Source organism: Ovis canadensis, chromosome 23 (genome assembly GCF_042477335.2).
Source record: "Ovis canadensis isolate MfBH-ARS-UI-01 breed Bighorn chromosome 23, ARS-UI_OviCan_v2, whole genome shotgun sequence".
Taxonomy (NCBI): domain Eukaryota; kingdom Metazoa; phylum Chordata; class Mammalia; order Artiodactyla; family Bovidae; genus Ovis; species Ovis canadensis.
The window spans coordinates 53,742,820-53,756,647 of NC_091267.1; the positions used below are offsets into that span (position 1 = coordinate 53,742,820).

At 45.1% G+C, this 13,828-nt stretch overlaps 1 protein-coding gene across 1 annotated transcript in view; it reads right to left on the reverse strand.

Annotated features, from left to right (window-relative positions):
* LAMA1 (laminin subunit alpha 1) overlaps nt 1–13,828 on the reverse strand; it is a 124,017-nt gene that overhangs the window by 55,842 nt on the left and 54,347 nt on the right. Inside the window, exons 13-19 of the mRNA XM_069568622.1 lie at nt 12,774–12,875; nt 10,824–11,035; nt 9,892–10,003; nt 5,790–5,900; nt 4,272–4,399; nt 3,203–3,289; nt 2,340–2,551 (exon numbers count right to left, since the gene is read on the reverse strand). Coding sequence (XP_069424723.1) covers nt 2,340–2,551; nt 3,203–3,289; nt 4,272–4,399; nt 5,790–5,900; nt 9,892–10,003; nt 10,824–11,035; nt 12,774–12,875 — 964 coding nt within the window. The remainder of the gene's footprint in view (nt 1–2,339; nt 2,552–3,202; nt 3,290–4,271; nt 4,400–5,789; nt 5,901–9,891; nt 10,004–10,823; nt 11,036–12,773; nt 12,876–13,828) is intronic.

Here is a 13,828-nt window from a genome sequence, read left to right on the forward strand (position 1 = left end):
ACTTCTTCAACACTAAATTTTATGTAACCTAAATGTAGATCAAGTATTTCTGATGAAAATGTAGCATCCTTATTATTGTTGTTTAGCCACTAAGTTATGTCAGACTCTTCTGCAACCCCATGGACTGTAGCCCACCAGGCTCCTCCGTCCATGGGATTTTCCAGGCAAGAATACTGGAGTGGGCTGTCATTTCCTTCTCCAGGGGATCTTCCCTACCAAGGGATTGAACCCGGGTCTCCTGTGCCTCCTGCATTGCAGGCCGATTCTTTACCACTGAGTCACTTAGGAAGCCCGTACTAATTAGGATAGGCTATAAAAGATGCACTGAATTTTGAAGACTCATTATTAAAAAAAAGAAAGCAATAATCTCATTAGCACTTTGAAAATTTGATGACATGGATAAAATAACACTTTCTATATACTGAGTTAAATGTGTTATTAACATGTATTTCATCTAATTTTTTAATAATTTTTAAAAGGTGGCTACTAGAAATTTTTGAATTACATGCATGGCTTGCATTTATAGTGGACACTATTGATACAGAAAAATAATAAAAATTACTGCTCTTATTGCTAACAATTATAATTGCTACCATTTATTTACTGTTTAGAACTTTAAATTTATTATCCCATTTATTTTTCAGAAAGGCCTAGTATACACATATACTTATGTCCATTTTACGCATGAGGAAATAGCAGCTAGGAGAGGTTAATAAATTTGCCTCATATCACACGGCTGCTTGGTGACCAAGTAACCCTGGATGCTACCCTGTGTTATTCAGACCCTAAAGCCCTGAACCCACACATGTGCTTCCCTGATACACCATCCTGTATAGCTCCCTACTAGACTTGGGATTTTCAAGTCTGATAAAGTTCCATCTCCCATCACAATACTTAGCATAGTGCCTGGGAAGTCACAGACATGCCATAAGTGACAAATGAACTGTCATCAAGGTTTGCAATAAGCACGAAAAGAAAAGCCAGGAGAACAGTGAAGGCATCCGGTAAACTCTGAAGCTTTACACAATCACAGGTTATCATAATCATGATAATTATCATCTCCTATGATAATCAATCAAGATGCTGAACATCAGGCTCCTAAGCCCAGGGCGATTAACACCTTGTTCATCTCTTGTCCTCCTAGGCAGCATCTTTTCTGTATCACTGGCTCCCTCTTGTGTCTCTACATTGTAATAGCATAGTAGGGCTTCAGTATTTATAGGAAATCATCAAAAAGGTGAAATCATCAAAAGGGGCTTCCCTGGTGGCTCAAGATGGTAAACAGTCTGTCTGCAGGAGACCCGGGTTCAATCCCTGGGTCGGGAAGATCCCCTGGAGAAGGAAATGGCAACCCACTCCGGTATTCTTGCCTGGAAAATCCCATGGACGGAGGAGCCTGACAGACTACAGTTCATGGGATCACAAAGAGTCAGACACGACTGAGCGACTTCACTATCAAAAAGGCAGTGATAGTGGTAAAGAACCCGCCTGCCAATGTAGGTGACATAAGAGACATGGGTTCAATCCCTGTGTGGGGAGGATCCCCTGCAGGAGGGCATGGCAACCCACTCCAGTATTCTTGCCTGGAGAATCCCATGGACAGATGGAGCCTGGAGGGCTACAGTCTACAGGTCACAAAGAGTCAGACATGACTGAAGCAACTTAGCACGCGTGCATCAAAACAACGTATCACTGCAATTTTTACTCTTTCATTCTTTTTTCAAGAACCATGCAAAAAATAAAACTGAGAGCTGTATCAGCCTTAAGGCTATATGTTTATCATCCTGGGAATTTGAAATTTGCTTTTCTCAGTAACTGATTCTGCATGGTCTGTCATTTCAAGGGTCTGAGCTGAGCCCTGCCGAGCAACATGGAGTCAGCAGTTCAGGCAAAGACCACTGAGATGTGGGGCTAGGGTCTCCCCATTTCCTATTTCACATGTAAGGCTGTGTGTTTTCTAGGTCACTTGACCTCCGTTTGGAGTAACTGAGCGAGCTAACCCAGCGCAGATGGGGTCAAGTGACCTCCTGGGCCAAGCACTGTTTGATGGTAGGTAGATGGATGGAGGAGTTTCCCCAGTGGCTCAGGGGTAGAGAATCCACTTGCCAATGCAGGAGACTCAAGTTCAATCCCTGGGTCAAGAAGATTCCCTGAAGGAGGAACTGGCAACCCACTCCAGTATTCTTGCCTGAGAAATCCCATGGACAGAGGAGCCGGGTGGGCTACAGTCCATGGGGTCAAAAAAGAGTCCAAAATGATTTAGCAACTGAGCACAAGATGAGTGGAGTCTCCACAAGGTGGTAAGCCGTGGACCCAACTGCAACAGCCCACACACTCACCACGGCAGTTCTTCGCGGTCACCGCGTCCCCATAGAAACCGTCAGCACACCTCTCACAGTGAGGGCCGTCAGTGTTCCCAAGGCATCGCAGGCATTCTCCGGTGACAGAATCACAGCTTCCAGCCTGCAAGAGGTCGACGTTGCCACTGCAGTTACATGGGACGCAGGAGTCTCCAGGCACTGTTGGGTTTCCATAGTAACCGTCTGCACATCTGTATAAAAGATGGAGAGAGAGATGCGCACAAATGCAATTACTATAGACTGTACCCCACCATCCAGGGACTCTCTGAGTGGTTAATCAATCAGACTGACTCTTCACCTAAGATTTACTGGGAGAGGAATGCGGCTCCCAGTTCAGGCATTCACAGATCCCATCACTCATTGTGAAACATGGGGAGTGCGTCCAAATAAGCCAACAATCTCCTGGGACAGGCTCTGGGCCCGGGCAACTCAACCCACACCCCACCATTCAGGAAGGCCACCTCCCATGGAGACCAGCCAGCCTTAGCACCAAGACTCACACGGGAAAGACAGCCCCTGGCCTCCAGGCGCCAGGAGACACTTACATCAAACTAGCTCTCACTTGTGGAATTATCCAGAGTAAAAGGACATTCAAATGTGTGAACAGACGTATGAACTCCTGGCTGTTTCCCACTGCTACTGATGAGAACTCAGGTTAGCTCAGAGAGATCAAAGTATTCCCATGGACTTTCAACATTGATTTTTTAATTGATTGACTGGCTTCTCTCTCTGAGTCTATAAAATGTAATCACATATCAAAAACTCTAAAGCCACACGTAACTACACATTTAAAAACAAACACATTGTAAACATTTTTGGAAGCCGGCTGAGTGAAGGAGTACCTCTCGCACCAATCCCCCGTGTGTCCTGAGGTACACTGGTCACACACCACTTCGTCCCCATCATCCAGGTGGCAGGTGGGGCTGAAACTGACAAAACGGCAGAGATGGATGCACTTCTCCAGTGGATGGTGCAGAACTCCTAAATACTGAAATGCTTGGCTTCCACCCCTCCTATCCTTACACACCTTCACTGGATCCTCACTCCTTAGCCCAGAAACGAAGGCCCCACCCAGTGGGCACTAGACACTCCCTGTTTGTCCCTTCGCCTGGGCTGCGTTTCTCCCCACTCTGTCTGGGCTCACCGGCTCACCCTCAATGCCCTCCTCAGCGGTCTCCTCCAGGAGGCCGGCTCTGATGCTCAAGCCAAGTTCCTCTCCTCCAGTCCCTGGGGCTGGCTGCCTCCCTCAGAGCTGCCCACACTGGCCAAGAGCAAGTTCACTTCCAATTTCCTCTCCTCCTTCAAGTCTCAGATTGAGAGGTTCCTCAGGGCATCACCCCTGGTAGATGCCCCCTGCAGAGCAGACATACTTCCCCTGTCCTCATGATCACACAGTGGATGCCATGGTGCCGGCAGCCACGGCTGAACACTCTGATGCTCAGGACACCTACCATGATGCCCAGCACATACCAGGCACTCAATACAGATTTGTTGAATCAACTTAATGAATTCAGTTCATTCCCAATGAGCCTCATATTTACATATTTCGGTCATTAGCTCAAATACTCCTGAAGCCCAGGAACAAGTTTTATTCATATCCATGTCCCCCTCTACTTCCTAGCCCACTGGTAGGCACACAACACTGAAGGAAGTGATGATCAACATTAGACCAAGAGGAAAAAAGGCAGGCAAATGTCCTTGCCACCATACAACTTGCCTTATATACTTCAATACGTCAAGCTTTTCTTAAAAGACAGAGTCTTTTCCTCCATCTTGAGTCCCAATTAATTACTAGGGGGCAAATTCACATTCTCATTGCACGCACGTCTTGCTCTGAAGACATCAGTGAGGGTCTGGATGGGGACCCTGGCCCCTTGGGGCAGGACTGGCTGGTGGAGGGGCCGGGCTTACTTGTTGGAGGCCGTGGAGAGCGGGCAAGCACAGGGCTGGCAGTCCCCGGGGGTCCCTCGGGAAGGCAGCCCATAGAAGCCGGGCAGACAGCGCTCACAGTGGTCACCGGCAGTGTTGTGCTGGCAGGCCTAGGACACACGTGTGGAGAGGCTTGGCTCTGGCCCGATGAGCAAGCCCCAGAGTTACCCACAAACAACTTGCAGTCCAAGCAGAAAAAAAGGCAAAACACTAAAGTCACCAAACACTCCTATATGAGGAGTGGCTGCCTGTTTCCAGACTGGCTGATAAAATCTTTTAATTTGTGAAAACAGGAAGCAAGAGACCTTTCACTTCCAACCACTATATTTCGTCTCCTCTGCAGTAACAAAGTAGATCAAAGAGCTGCTCTCAGATCCTAGACGGCAGAGGGTGCAGAATGTGGACCCCCCCTCCCCCGCCACCGCCCCCGGACCCAAGTGTGGGCAGAGGCCTCCAAACCCGAAAGGAAGAGGGAGAGAGCTTTTAAAGGAACAACAACTGCATCAAGCAATGGGAAGCTGAGCTTGAGGAACTTATCGTGGAAAGACTGAGTCCGCGTACAAGCCATCCTTCCACGCCACCCTACAGACACTTCACTTACAGAGAACAAAGACACGGACAAAGAGCTAAATGAAAGCTGTCCTTCCAGAGAAACAGAAAAAAGAGGCTCCAGAGAGCATAAGCAATGGGCGGCACCACGCCGAGGTCTTCCCCATGGGTCTGATCATTAAATTTTCCCTGCCCTGCTACTCAATCAATCTCTTAGGGAAAAAGCATGAACCACCCTCTGTGCTGTGCCGGTGAATAGGGTTTGGCTGATTACCATACACATTCATTCTGTCTCTGAGCGGTGAATCCATTAAAGCCCAGGAGTGTGGCCTGGCTCCCAGGCACAAGAGCCTAAAAGAATTCCTGATTGAAGTTAAAAAACAAGTCTTGCCCTGTATCTGCCCCAAAGTTTATTCTCAAGATTAACCACACATTTGTTAAGCCCTGTTTCAACTTCTACTACATGAAAGAGGGACTTGTTTGCAGAGTTCATCTGCTAACAATGATGAAGCATTATATATTGCAGAAATGAGTGAGATTGTCAGATATCTTATTATTCCTCTTATGATATACTATGTAATATAATGTTAAAATCTACTAGCATTTGCATTTAAAAGATCTGTTCTTTTTTGCTTAATCAATGGACATTTTCTACCTTTATGTTGCTTTTTAGTCTTATAAAGTAAATCATTACTTATTGTCTTAAGAAAAAACCTGCAGTGAAATGATACCTCCCTTTTCTATTATTACCAAAGCAACTTTTCTTCAAAAAAAAAAAAAAGAAATAAAAAGCAGGAGATAGTCTATGTCTTGAACTTAAACCTCCAGATTTCCTCTGGGGTTCACAAAGGCAGGGATGTTCCCTGTGGAGGAAGCATTTTTTAAAAAATCACTTCTGAGTAAAGCCGGGGCTTCGGGGTGGGGGAGGGGCATACGAGGTCTCAGACTCACAAAGCAAACACCATGAACATCACACTCGGCTGCATGGCCGTGGCATTCACAGGGCTGACAGATTCCTCCGAAAAGTATTCCGTCCACGCGGTAATAGCCAGGAAGACAGGACTGCAAAAGAAGGACAGGTGACCATGCAGGTGAAGGTAACTTTTTATGCAAAAGGCAAATCATCGTTTTCCAAATATGTTAGAAACAAAAGCCGCTCAGTCTTCCATGAACAGAAAACTTATTTTTTTGCCCAAACATGCCATAAAATGCACCCATATGATGCATACGATTCAATGATTTGTTTCTTTCAGTAAATTTACTGAGTGGTGCAACTACCACCATAATCCAGTTCCTTATATGTTTTAAAGGCAGAAACATGCACACAACAACTTAACAGCTATTCAATAAGCCAGTGTACATCATAGGAGTTTTCCACTGCAACATTCTTAGAAATCATGTAATAGTCATTTAACCAGTATTTCAATGGAGAGGATATTTTTCCCTTTACTATTTTTCCTTCTGCTTAAAATTTATGAAATGTTGCCATCATAGTGTTAAATGCACATCTGTGTCAAATAACATCAGTTTAATAAAACAAGTGTTACAGGTGAGCTTCCCCTGGTTCTCCTGCTGGTCTGACAACTTGGAGGTTCAGGGACAAGGAGGTCCCCTAGACACTGTACTTCATGTCATCCTCCTGGTGACCCTGAGAAATTGACTCTCTATTTGACAGACATGCAATCTGAAACACGAAGCATTAGCGCTGGTCCTCGGCACTCATACAACGATTCAACGCCAGGTGTGCACACCTGCAAGACCCCTGTCCATGGGCCGCCCGGGGCGACAGCAGACAAGAAATGCGTCCAGAGTGCAGACTGGGGAATGATTAATTTGAGGCTGGCACACTCCCTTGGGGCCATGGCACGAGGGGGTGGGGGTTTGTTGTCTATTGTTCTAAGGATTCTTAGAGAGCATTTCATTATAGTGATAATGTATGATGCCTTCATTCACACTGATCTTGGGAATGTGCCCTATCACCTCCCACACCCATGCTCCCCTGGGGACAGCAGGCTTCTCTACAGATGGGCATTGAGCAGGCAGCCACCTGGGGGTCTGTGTGGCAGCTACAGGGCTCCCCAAATTCCATTCTCAGTGAACAGCTGCCTGATTCTTTAAGTCAGCTTCTGAGCAAGAGTTGGATTATAGAATGAGTTCTGCTTGATACAAACCCTGACAAAGACGACCTGAGCTTCCTGTTCCTGCCTGAGCATCATCCCACACACACTCACAGTTTTGCTCCAAAGCCACACCCACACCAGCACTTGCCCTCCAAAGCCCTGCCCACACCAACACTGCTTTCCAAAGCCCCGCCCACTTGCCCTCCAGCAGTAACTCCCCCTTCCAGTCTAGCTGGCAAGGCTCCCACTTCCACGCTTATCTCTGCACTACCTGTGGCTCCCCAAGCCCACATCCACATACTATGAGGTGATCTGAGGGTCATTTTTCCATTAAGCACAAGACCCACAGGGATTAGGACCTATGAACTCTTGTTGGTCCCAAAAATAAATGACATGTAAGAAAAAAAGCTCTTTGGTCCCCACCCCATACCAAAAATACTTTTCTAAATATTTAAAATAGAGATAAAAATATTTAATTAAATATCTGCACCAGGAGGCTTCAGGCCAACCTTATTAACTACAAAGTTAGTAAAGGTAAAAACAGATTATAAGTTGAACGTTCTCACTTTTTAAAAGTGCAAGCCAAGAAATCACAGCCAATGACAAATGTTCACAATTACAGTTAGTCATGGACACGTGAGAGGACCTCATGGCAGTAGCCAGGGGTGAAGTTCAAATCCTAAGATGACCACTTGCTGGCTGTGTGACCTCGGTCAAGTTACTTAACCTCTCTGTGTCTCTGTTTCCTCATCTGTGGAACAGAAAGTATATGAAGGGCCTACCTGACAGGACTGTTGTAAGGATTAAATGGGGTAATGTGTGGAAAAGGCTCAGAACAGTGCCAGATACATACAAAGTTCTTGGTAAAAGAGAGCTATTATCAATATGGATGTCCAAATAATTCAAAACATACCTCAACATTTTTAACCAACAGATTACTTTTAGCAATGAAGGAAAGAGTATTTTCACACACTGACTATGTGATGCGGAGCCCACATAAGCAACACAGCCGGGGGCCATCAACGGTCTCCACACAGGGCTGGCTTGGCTAAAGCTTTCCAGGGCAAGTGTTGGTAACTGGTAAATGCTCAAATACAATCGAAGTTCAATCCTCCTTCAGTTCAGTTCAGTCGCTCAGTCGTGTCCAGCTCTTTGCGACCCCATGAATAGAAGCACGCCAGGCCTCCCTGTCCATCACCAACTCCCGGAGTTCACTCAGACTCATGTCCATCGAGTCAGTCATGCCATCCAGCCATCTCATCCTCTGTCCTCCCCTTCTTCTCCTGCCCCCAATCCCTCCCAGCATCAAAGTCTTTTCCAATGAGTCAACTCTTCGCATGAGGGGGCCAAAGTATTGGAGTTTCAGCTTTAGCATCATTTCTTCCAAAGAAATCCCAGGGCTGATCTCCTTTAGGATGGACTGGTTGGATCTCCTTGCAGTCCAAGGGACTCTCAAGAGTCTTCTCCAGCATCACAGTTCAAAAGCATCAATTCTTCGGTGCTCAGCTTTCTTCATAGTCCAACTCTCACATCCATACATGACCACTGGAAAAACCATAGTCTTGACTAGACGGACCTTAGTCGGCAAAGTAATGTCTCTGCTTTTGAATATGCTATCTATGTTGGTCATAACTTTTCTTCCAAGGAGTAAGCGTCTTTTCATTTCATGGCTGCAATCACCATCTGCAGTGATTTTGGAGCCCCCCAAAATAAAGTCTGACACTATTTCCACTGTTTCCCCATCTATTTCCCATGAAGTGATGGGACCGGATGCCATGATCTTCGTTTTCTGAATGTTGAACTTTAAGCCAACTTTTTCACTGTCTTCTTTCACTTTCATCAAGAGGCTTTTTACTTCCTCTTCACTTTCTGCCATAAAGGTGGTGTCATCTGCATATCTGAGGTGATTGATATTTCTCCTGGCAATCTTGATTCCAGCTTGTGCTTCTTCCAGCACAGTGTTTCTCATGATGTACTCTGCATAGAAGTTAAATAAGCAGGGTGATAATATACAGCCTTGACGTACTTCTTTTCCTATTTGGAACCAGTCTGTTGTTCCACGTCCAGTTCTAACTGTTGCCTCCTGACCTGTATACAGATTTCTCAAGAGGCAGGTTAGGTGGTCTGGTATTCCCATCTCTTGAAGAATTTTCCACAGTTGATTGTGATCCACACAGTCAAAGGCGTTGGCATAGTCAATAAAGCAGAAATAGATGTTTTTCTGAACTCTCTTGCTTTTTCCATGATCCAGTGGATGTTGGCAATTTGATCTCTGGTTCCTCTGCCTTTTCTAAAACCAGCTTGAACATCAGGAAGTTCACGGTTCACATATTGCTTAAGCCTAGCTTGGAGAATTTTGAGCATTACTTTACTAGCATGTGAGATGAGTGTAATTGTGCGGTAGTTTGAGCATTCTTTGGCACTGCCTTTCTTTGGGATTGGAATGATGCAAAATATGGCTTGGGTGCTGCAACTTTCCTAATGACTAAGCCAGACAGTGACACCTACTGAGGGTATTCCCAGGGGCTTCAAAGAAATCAGATTTATTTTTTTAAAGAGTTTTTGATGTGGGCCATTTTTAAAGTCTTTATTGAAGTTGTCACAATATTGCTTCTGTTTGGGTTGTTTTCTTTTCTTTTCTTTTTTTTTTTTTTGGCTGTGAAGCACACAGAATCTTAGCTCCCTGACCAGGGATCAAACTTGCACCTGCTGCGTTGACAGACAAAGTCTTAACCAGTGGACAGCCAAGAAAGTCCCTAGATTTCTTTAAGCAATGTGTTTCCTATATTCCAAGATCCCTCAAAAGTCTGAAACGTAGAAACACTGGGTTTCCAAAATTAAAATTCAAACATACATCATGACATCACCTTCAACGCATTTTTCCCCCATAGGAAGGAGCAAAGGAAGCAGACAGGAAGGAGGAGGAGAGTTACCTCGCAGGAGATGCCCGCATAGCCCTGAGGACACTCGCAGTGCTCCACCTGCGTGGCCAGGGACAGGTCTATGACGTTAGGGCTGGCCACGTCCAGAGAGACAGAATCCAACCTAGCAACACACAAACAGATGGGGCCCGTTACACAACTTAACATGCTTGCACGCACCATCTAGAACCAACATGCTTGCACGCACCATCTAGAACCTCAAAGAAGACGAATTCCTAAAAAGGGTTTAATTCAAACAAAATGATTTTTTTTTTTAATTAAAAAGGTGAGTGTGTTGTAAGTAACGAGAGATTTTCACAACAGAACATTTTCTGGGAGCTGTCATTAGTCCCTGGAAATATCTTCGAAATTTGGAAAAAGATGAGCTACTGCCCAACACAGCTGAGGCAAGGCTCCGGGGGGCCCTTTCCGAAGAATGAACTTCAGAAGAGCAAGCCCGGGCGGCCGAACTCTCTCTAGTGCAGAGAGACTCACTGGGTGTGCCCTCTGCTTTGCTTTAGCCGTATTCTTTGTGCACGCTCTGACTGGCGTTGCCAGAAACAGACCTTCTTGAAGTAACAAAAACGACTAATGCTGAACTCATGAGCTGTGAAAATCTAAGACCATTAACATCAAGAGGGTGAAAACTAGGTGCAACATTGCTTGCAACTGTCCCCTCATTTCTCAGAAAACCACCCTGAAAGTTTCTGATCCTGACACCAAGTCTATTTCCTACTAGATACATCGGTCATGGACAACTCTTCTTACACTTTTGATAAACTTATAGTGACAAAAAATAATTTCAAGACAGACAGCTCCATTAGCTGTGTCCTTAAAATAATCAAGTGTATTCAACTTAAAATGCATAATGCAAAAAATCGACAATTCATAAACTATACAAAAGGCAAGACCACTGTAAATTTTCCCCCTTTTCCAGTACACACCTGTAAAGAGCTGTCCTAGCAGAGTTGTAGTTGGCTCTGATCAAGAGATGGGTCACATTGGCGAGGACGGTCATCAGCCGGTCGCGATCTATCTCTCTCTTGCTCTTGAAATCTCGGAAGTTCTCTGGTAGCAGTCTAACCACGTTCAAGTACTCTTCGTACGGCTGCAACAGCAGGCCCTCAGCCTGGGTGCTTAAAGTGATTCCATTTCCCTAACATTTTTAAAACAAGGAGGAAATATATTCATGATTCATTTTCATGATGAAACACGAAAAGCAAATATTGTATTCAGCCACCTGGCTTTTCATGTCTTGGCCAAACGTGTAATGATATCCAAAGCCGCGCTTGGTCCAGAAGGATCAGAGATATTTCACCATGTTCCTCCCAGAGGAATTTGGATAATAAGTCTAAAGACTGTGCCTCTGCTAATCTCAGAAAAGAAACAAAGGCAAGCACTAGACCAAGCTTTCCTCAAAGCAACCAATCTGATACCCCTCATCTTTTTTTAAATTGAAGCACAGTTGATTTACAGTGTTTCAGGGGTATAGCAAAGGTCATGGCCTTGCTGAGTTTTTTTGTTTGGTTTTGTTCCAATTTTTATTGGAATATAGTATCTTAACTCATTTCTGGACACAAACATGTAATAAACCTCCTGATTTCTAGCAAAGTAAGAAAATACCTATTAAAAACCCACAAGTTCTACTCGTTGTCAGCCTTTGCTGGCATTCTGTCACTAGACAATACACACCAATATCTGGTATGTTGCAAGCTTTCAATAGCCTGGATTTTAAGTCAGTCCATTAGTTTTATCTGATGGATGTAGATTTGTCTCCTGCTTCACTTTATGTCACGAGCTAAAACTGTGAACCTGACTTCCTCTAACTGAAAATAAAGATTTCATTGTCATGCTCACTTCTTAAGAGTCATAAAAGTAATCACATAGGAGCCCATTTATCATCATGTGTTTTCTGACCTATGTGTGTGCCCCCAAGGGTAATGTTCATATTTCATTTTTTCACAACCTTAGGTTTTGTTTATATGGAGTGTTTGTTAACCTAGTCTGTCAAATAACAATTAGGAGAATACCTATTTTCATTAGAAAATTTAATTCTTGTAAAATGAATTTCAAGGACCGACATGACCATTAGCATTTCTTTTAGAAAACCCCACGGTGACTCAGATGGTAAAGAATCTACCCTCAATGCAGGAGACCAGGGTTTGATCCCTGGGTTGGGAAGACCCCCTGGAGGAGGGCATGGCAACCCGCTCCAGTCTTCTTGCCTCGGGAATCCCCATGGACAGAGGGGCCTGGTGGGCTACAGTCCATGGGGTCCCAAAGAATTGGACACAACTGAACAACTAAGCACATAGTTGCTTTACAATGTTGTGTTAGTTTCTGCTGCACAGCAAAGTGAGTCAGCTGTATGTTTACACATATCCCCTTTTTTTGGATTTCCTTCAGGTCACCACAGAGCACTGAGAATTCCCTGTGCTGTGCAGTAGGTTCTCATTAGTTATGTTTTTTTGTGTGATGGGAGTGAGGACAGGGATGGAGGGGACAGAGGTGAGATTTAAACAACGACACATCTCCTGTCCCCACACAGCCAGACTCTGTGACCAGCCAGACTCTGGTCACTCAGCGGGGAGGACACGACTGGAGCGGCGGAGGGGCTCCAAGGCCGATCAGGAAGTCCCCACATGGAGGAAAGCCTTCTCCCTTTCGAGTGTGAATAGACAACTCCTCTACAGGATAAAGGGAAGAGCTACAGTGCGGCCCCCGGGCAGTTCTGGAAATTCTAGTCTCAGGGAACCTGAGAGGCAGACCATTGCTGAAAGCCCTCCTGGCTCTGAGCTCCTCGCTACATCGCACCCCGCTCTTAAGACACTTTTAGTCATAAAATTGACCCCACAAAGCCCTCGGCTCTAGCATAGTGACAGGAAAGCAGTTACCTTAATGATGACATCGGCATGAGACAGGGGGTCACCATCCACTGCTTCCACTGGGACCTCGTAGGACACTGTGTACTTCAGGAATCCACCAAAGGCCGTCAGCTGGAACCATGAAGGGACAGTGAGCCCCGAGAGGAGGGAGCATAGCCCGCAGTCAGAGGACACAGTGGCTAGGACTCATCTGGAAACTGCTGGGCTGCGAGGCGTCCCCGAGGCCCCAGAGTGTAAGGACTTCACATTTAAGGCAGTGGACAGGAAGCCTGTTACAGGAATCTTCTGCTTAACTGACATCACCAAATGCAGGATATTGTTTAAATGCACAGAAAATGCACTCCTTCTTAGAGCTAACGAGGTAAATTACTATGAACTTCTGCTAGTCCAACAACAGACCTTTATTTCATGGAAGAACTGCAGCAGGTGGGGAGTTTGCCCCGACTATAGTCTCAACATTGGGTCTCATCACTGTGCTTGTGGGAGGGTGACAGACACATGCATGGTCAGCCAAAGGAAGGACTAAAGGTTCTCTCCCTGACCCCATATCCTTTAATGTAAAAGAGAGACTTTTTTTTTCTGCCAGGTATGGTACAACAACACAATGTTCAGAAGCCAGTTTCTGCACCATTAAAAAATTGGAGAGGTGATCCCCAGACACACAAACTACTAAATTTTGGTGATAAGACCTCATTCTAAACAGAAAGTGACTTCTAAGGTTGTAATTTAGTGAGGAAAAGCAATCATTAAAAAAAAAAGCACCAATTATACACAAAACAGCTATAAAATTTAAAATGTAACCATCAAATTAACTAGAAATGGACTATGGTATAAGACCTACCCTATGACTTAAACCACAGGCGAGGCTAAGGCAAGCAGGGAGCCAGAGCCATTGAGGAATATTCCACTGAATATATTTTCAGATCAGAATCTGGAGAAGGTGCATGGTTGGTGAGGAGGGACGGGACCATGTCACAGAAGGGAGAAGCTAAATCATATCAACCAACTTCCCACTTTGTAGAATCTCCTTTGAGCATTTACTTACAATGGAAAGGATCCTATCT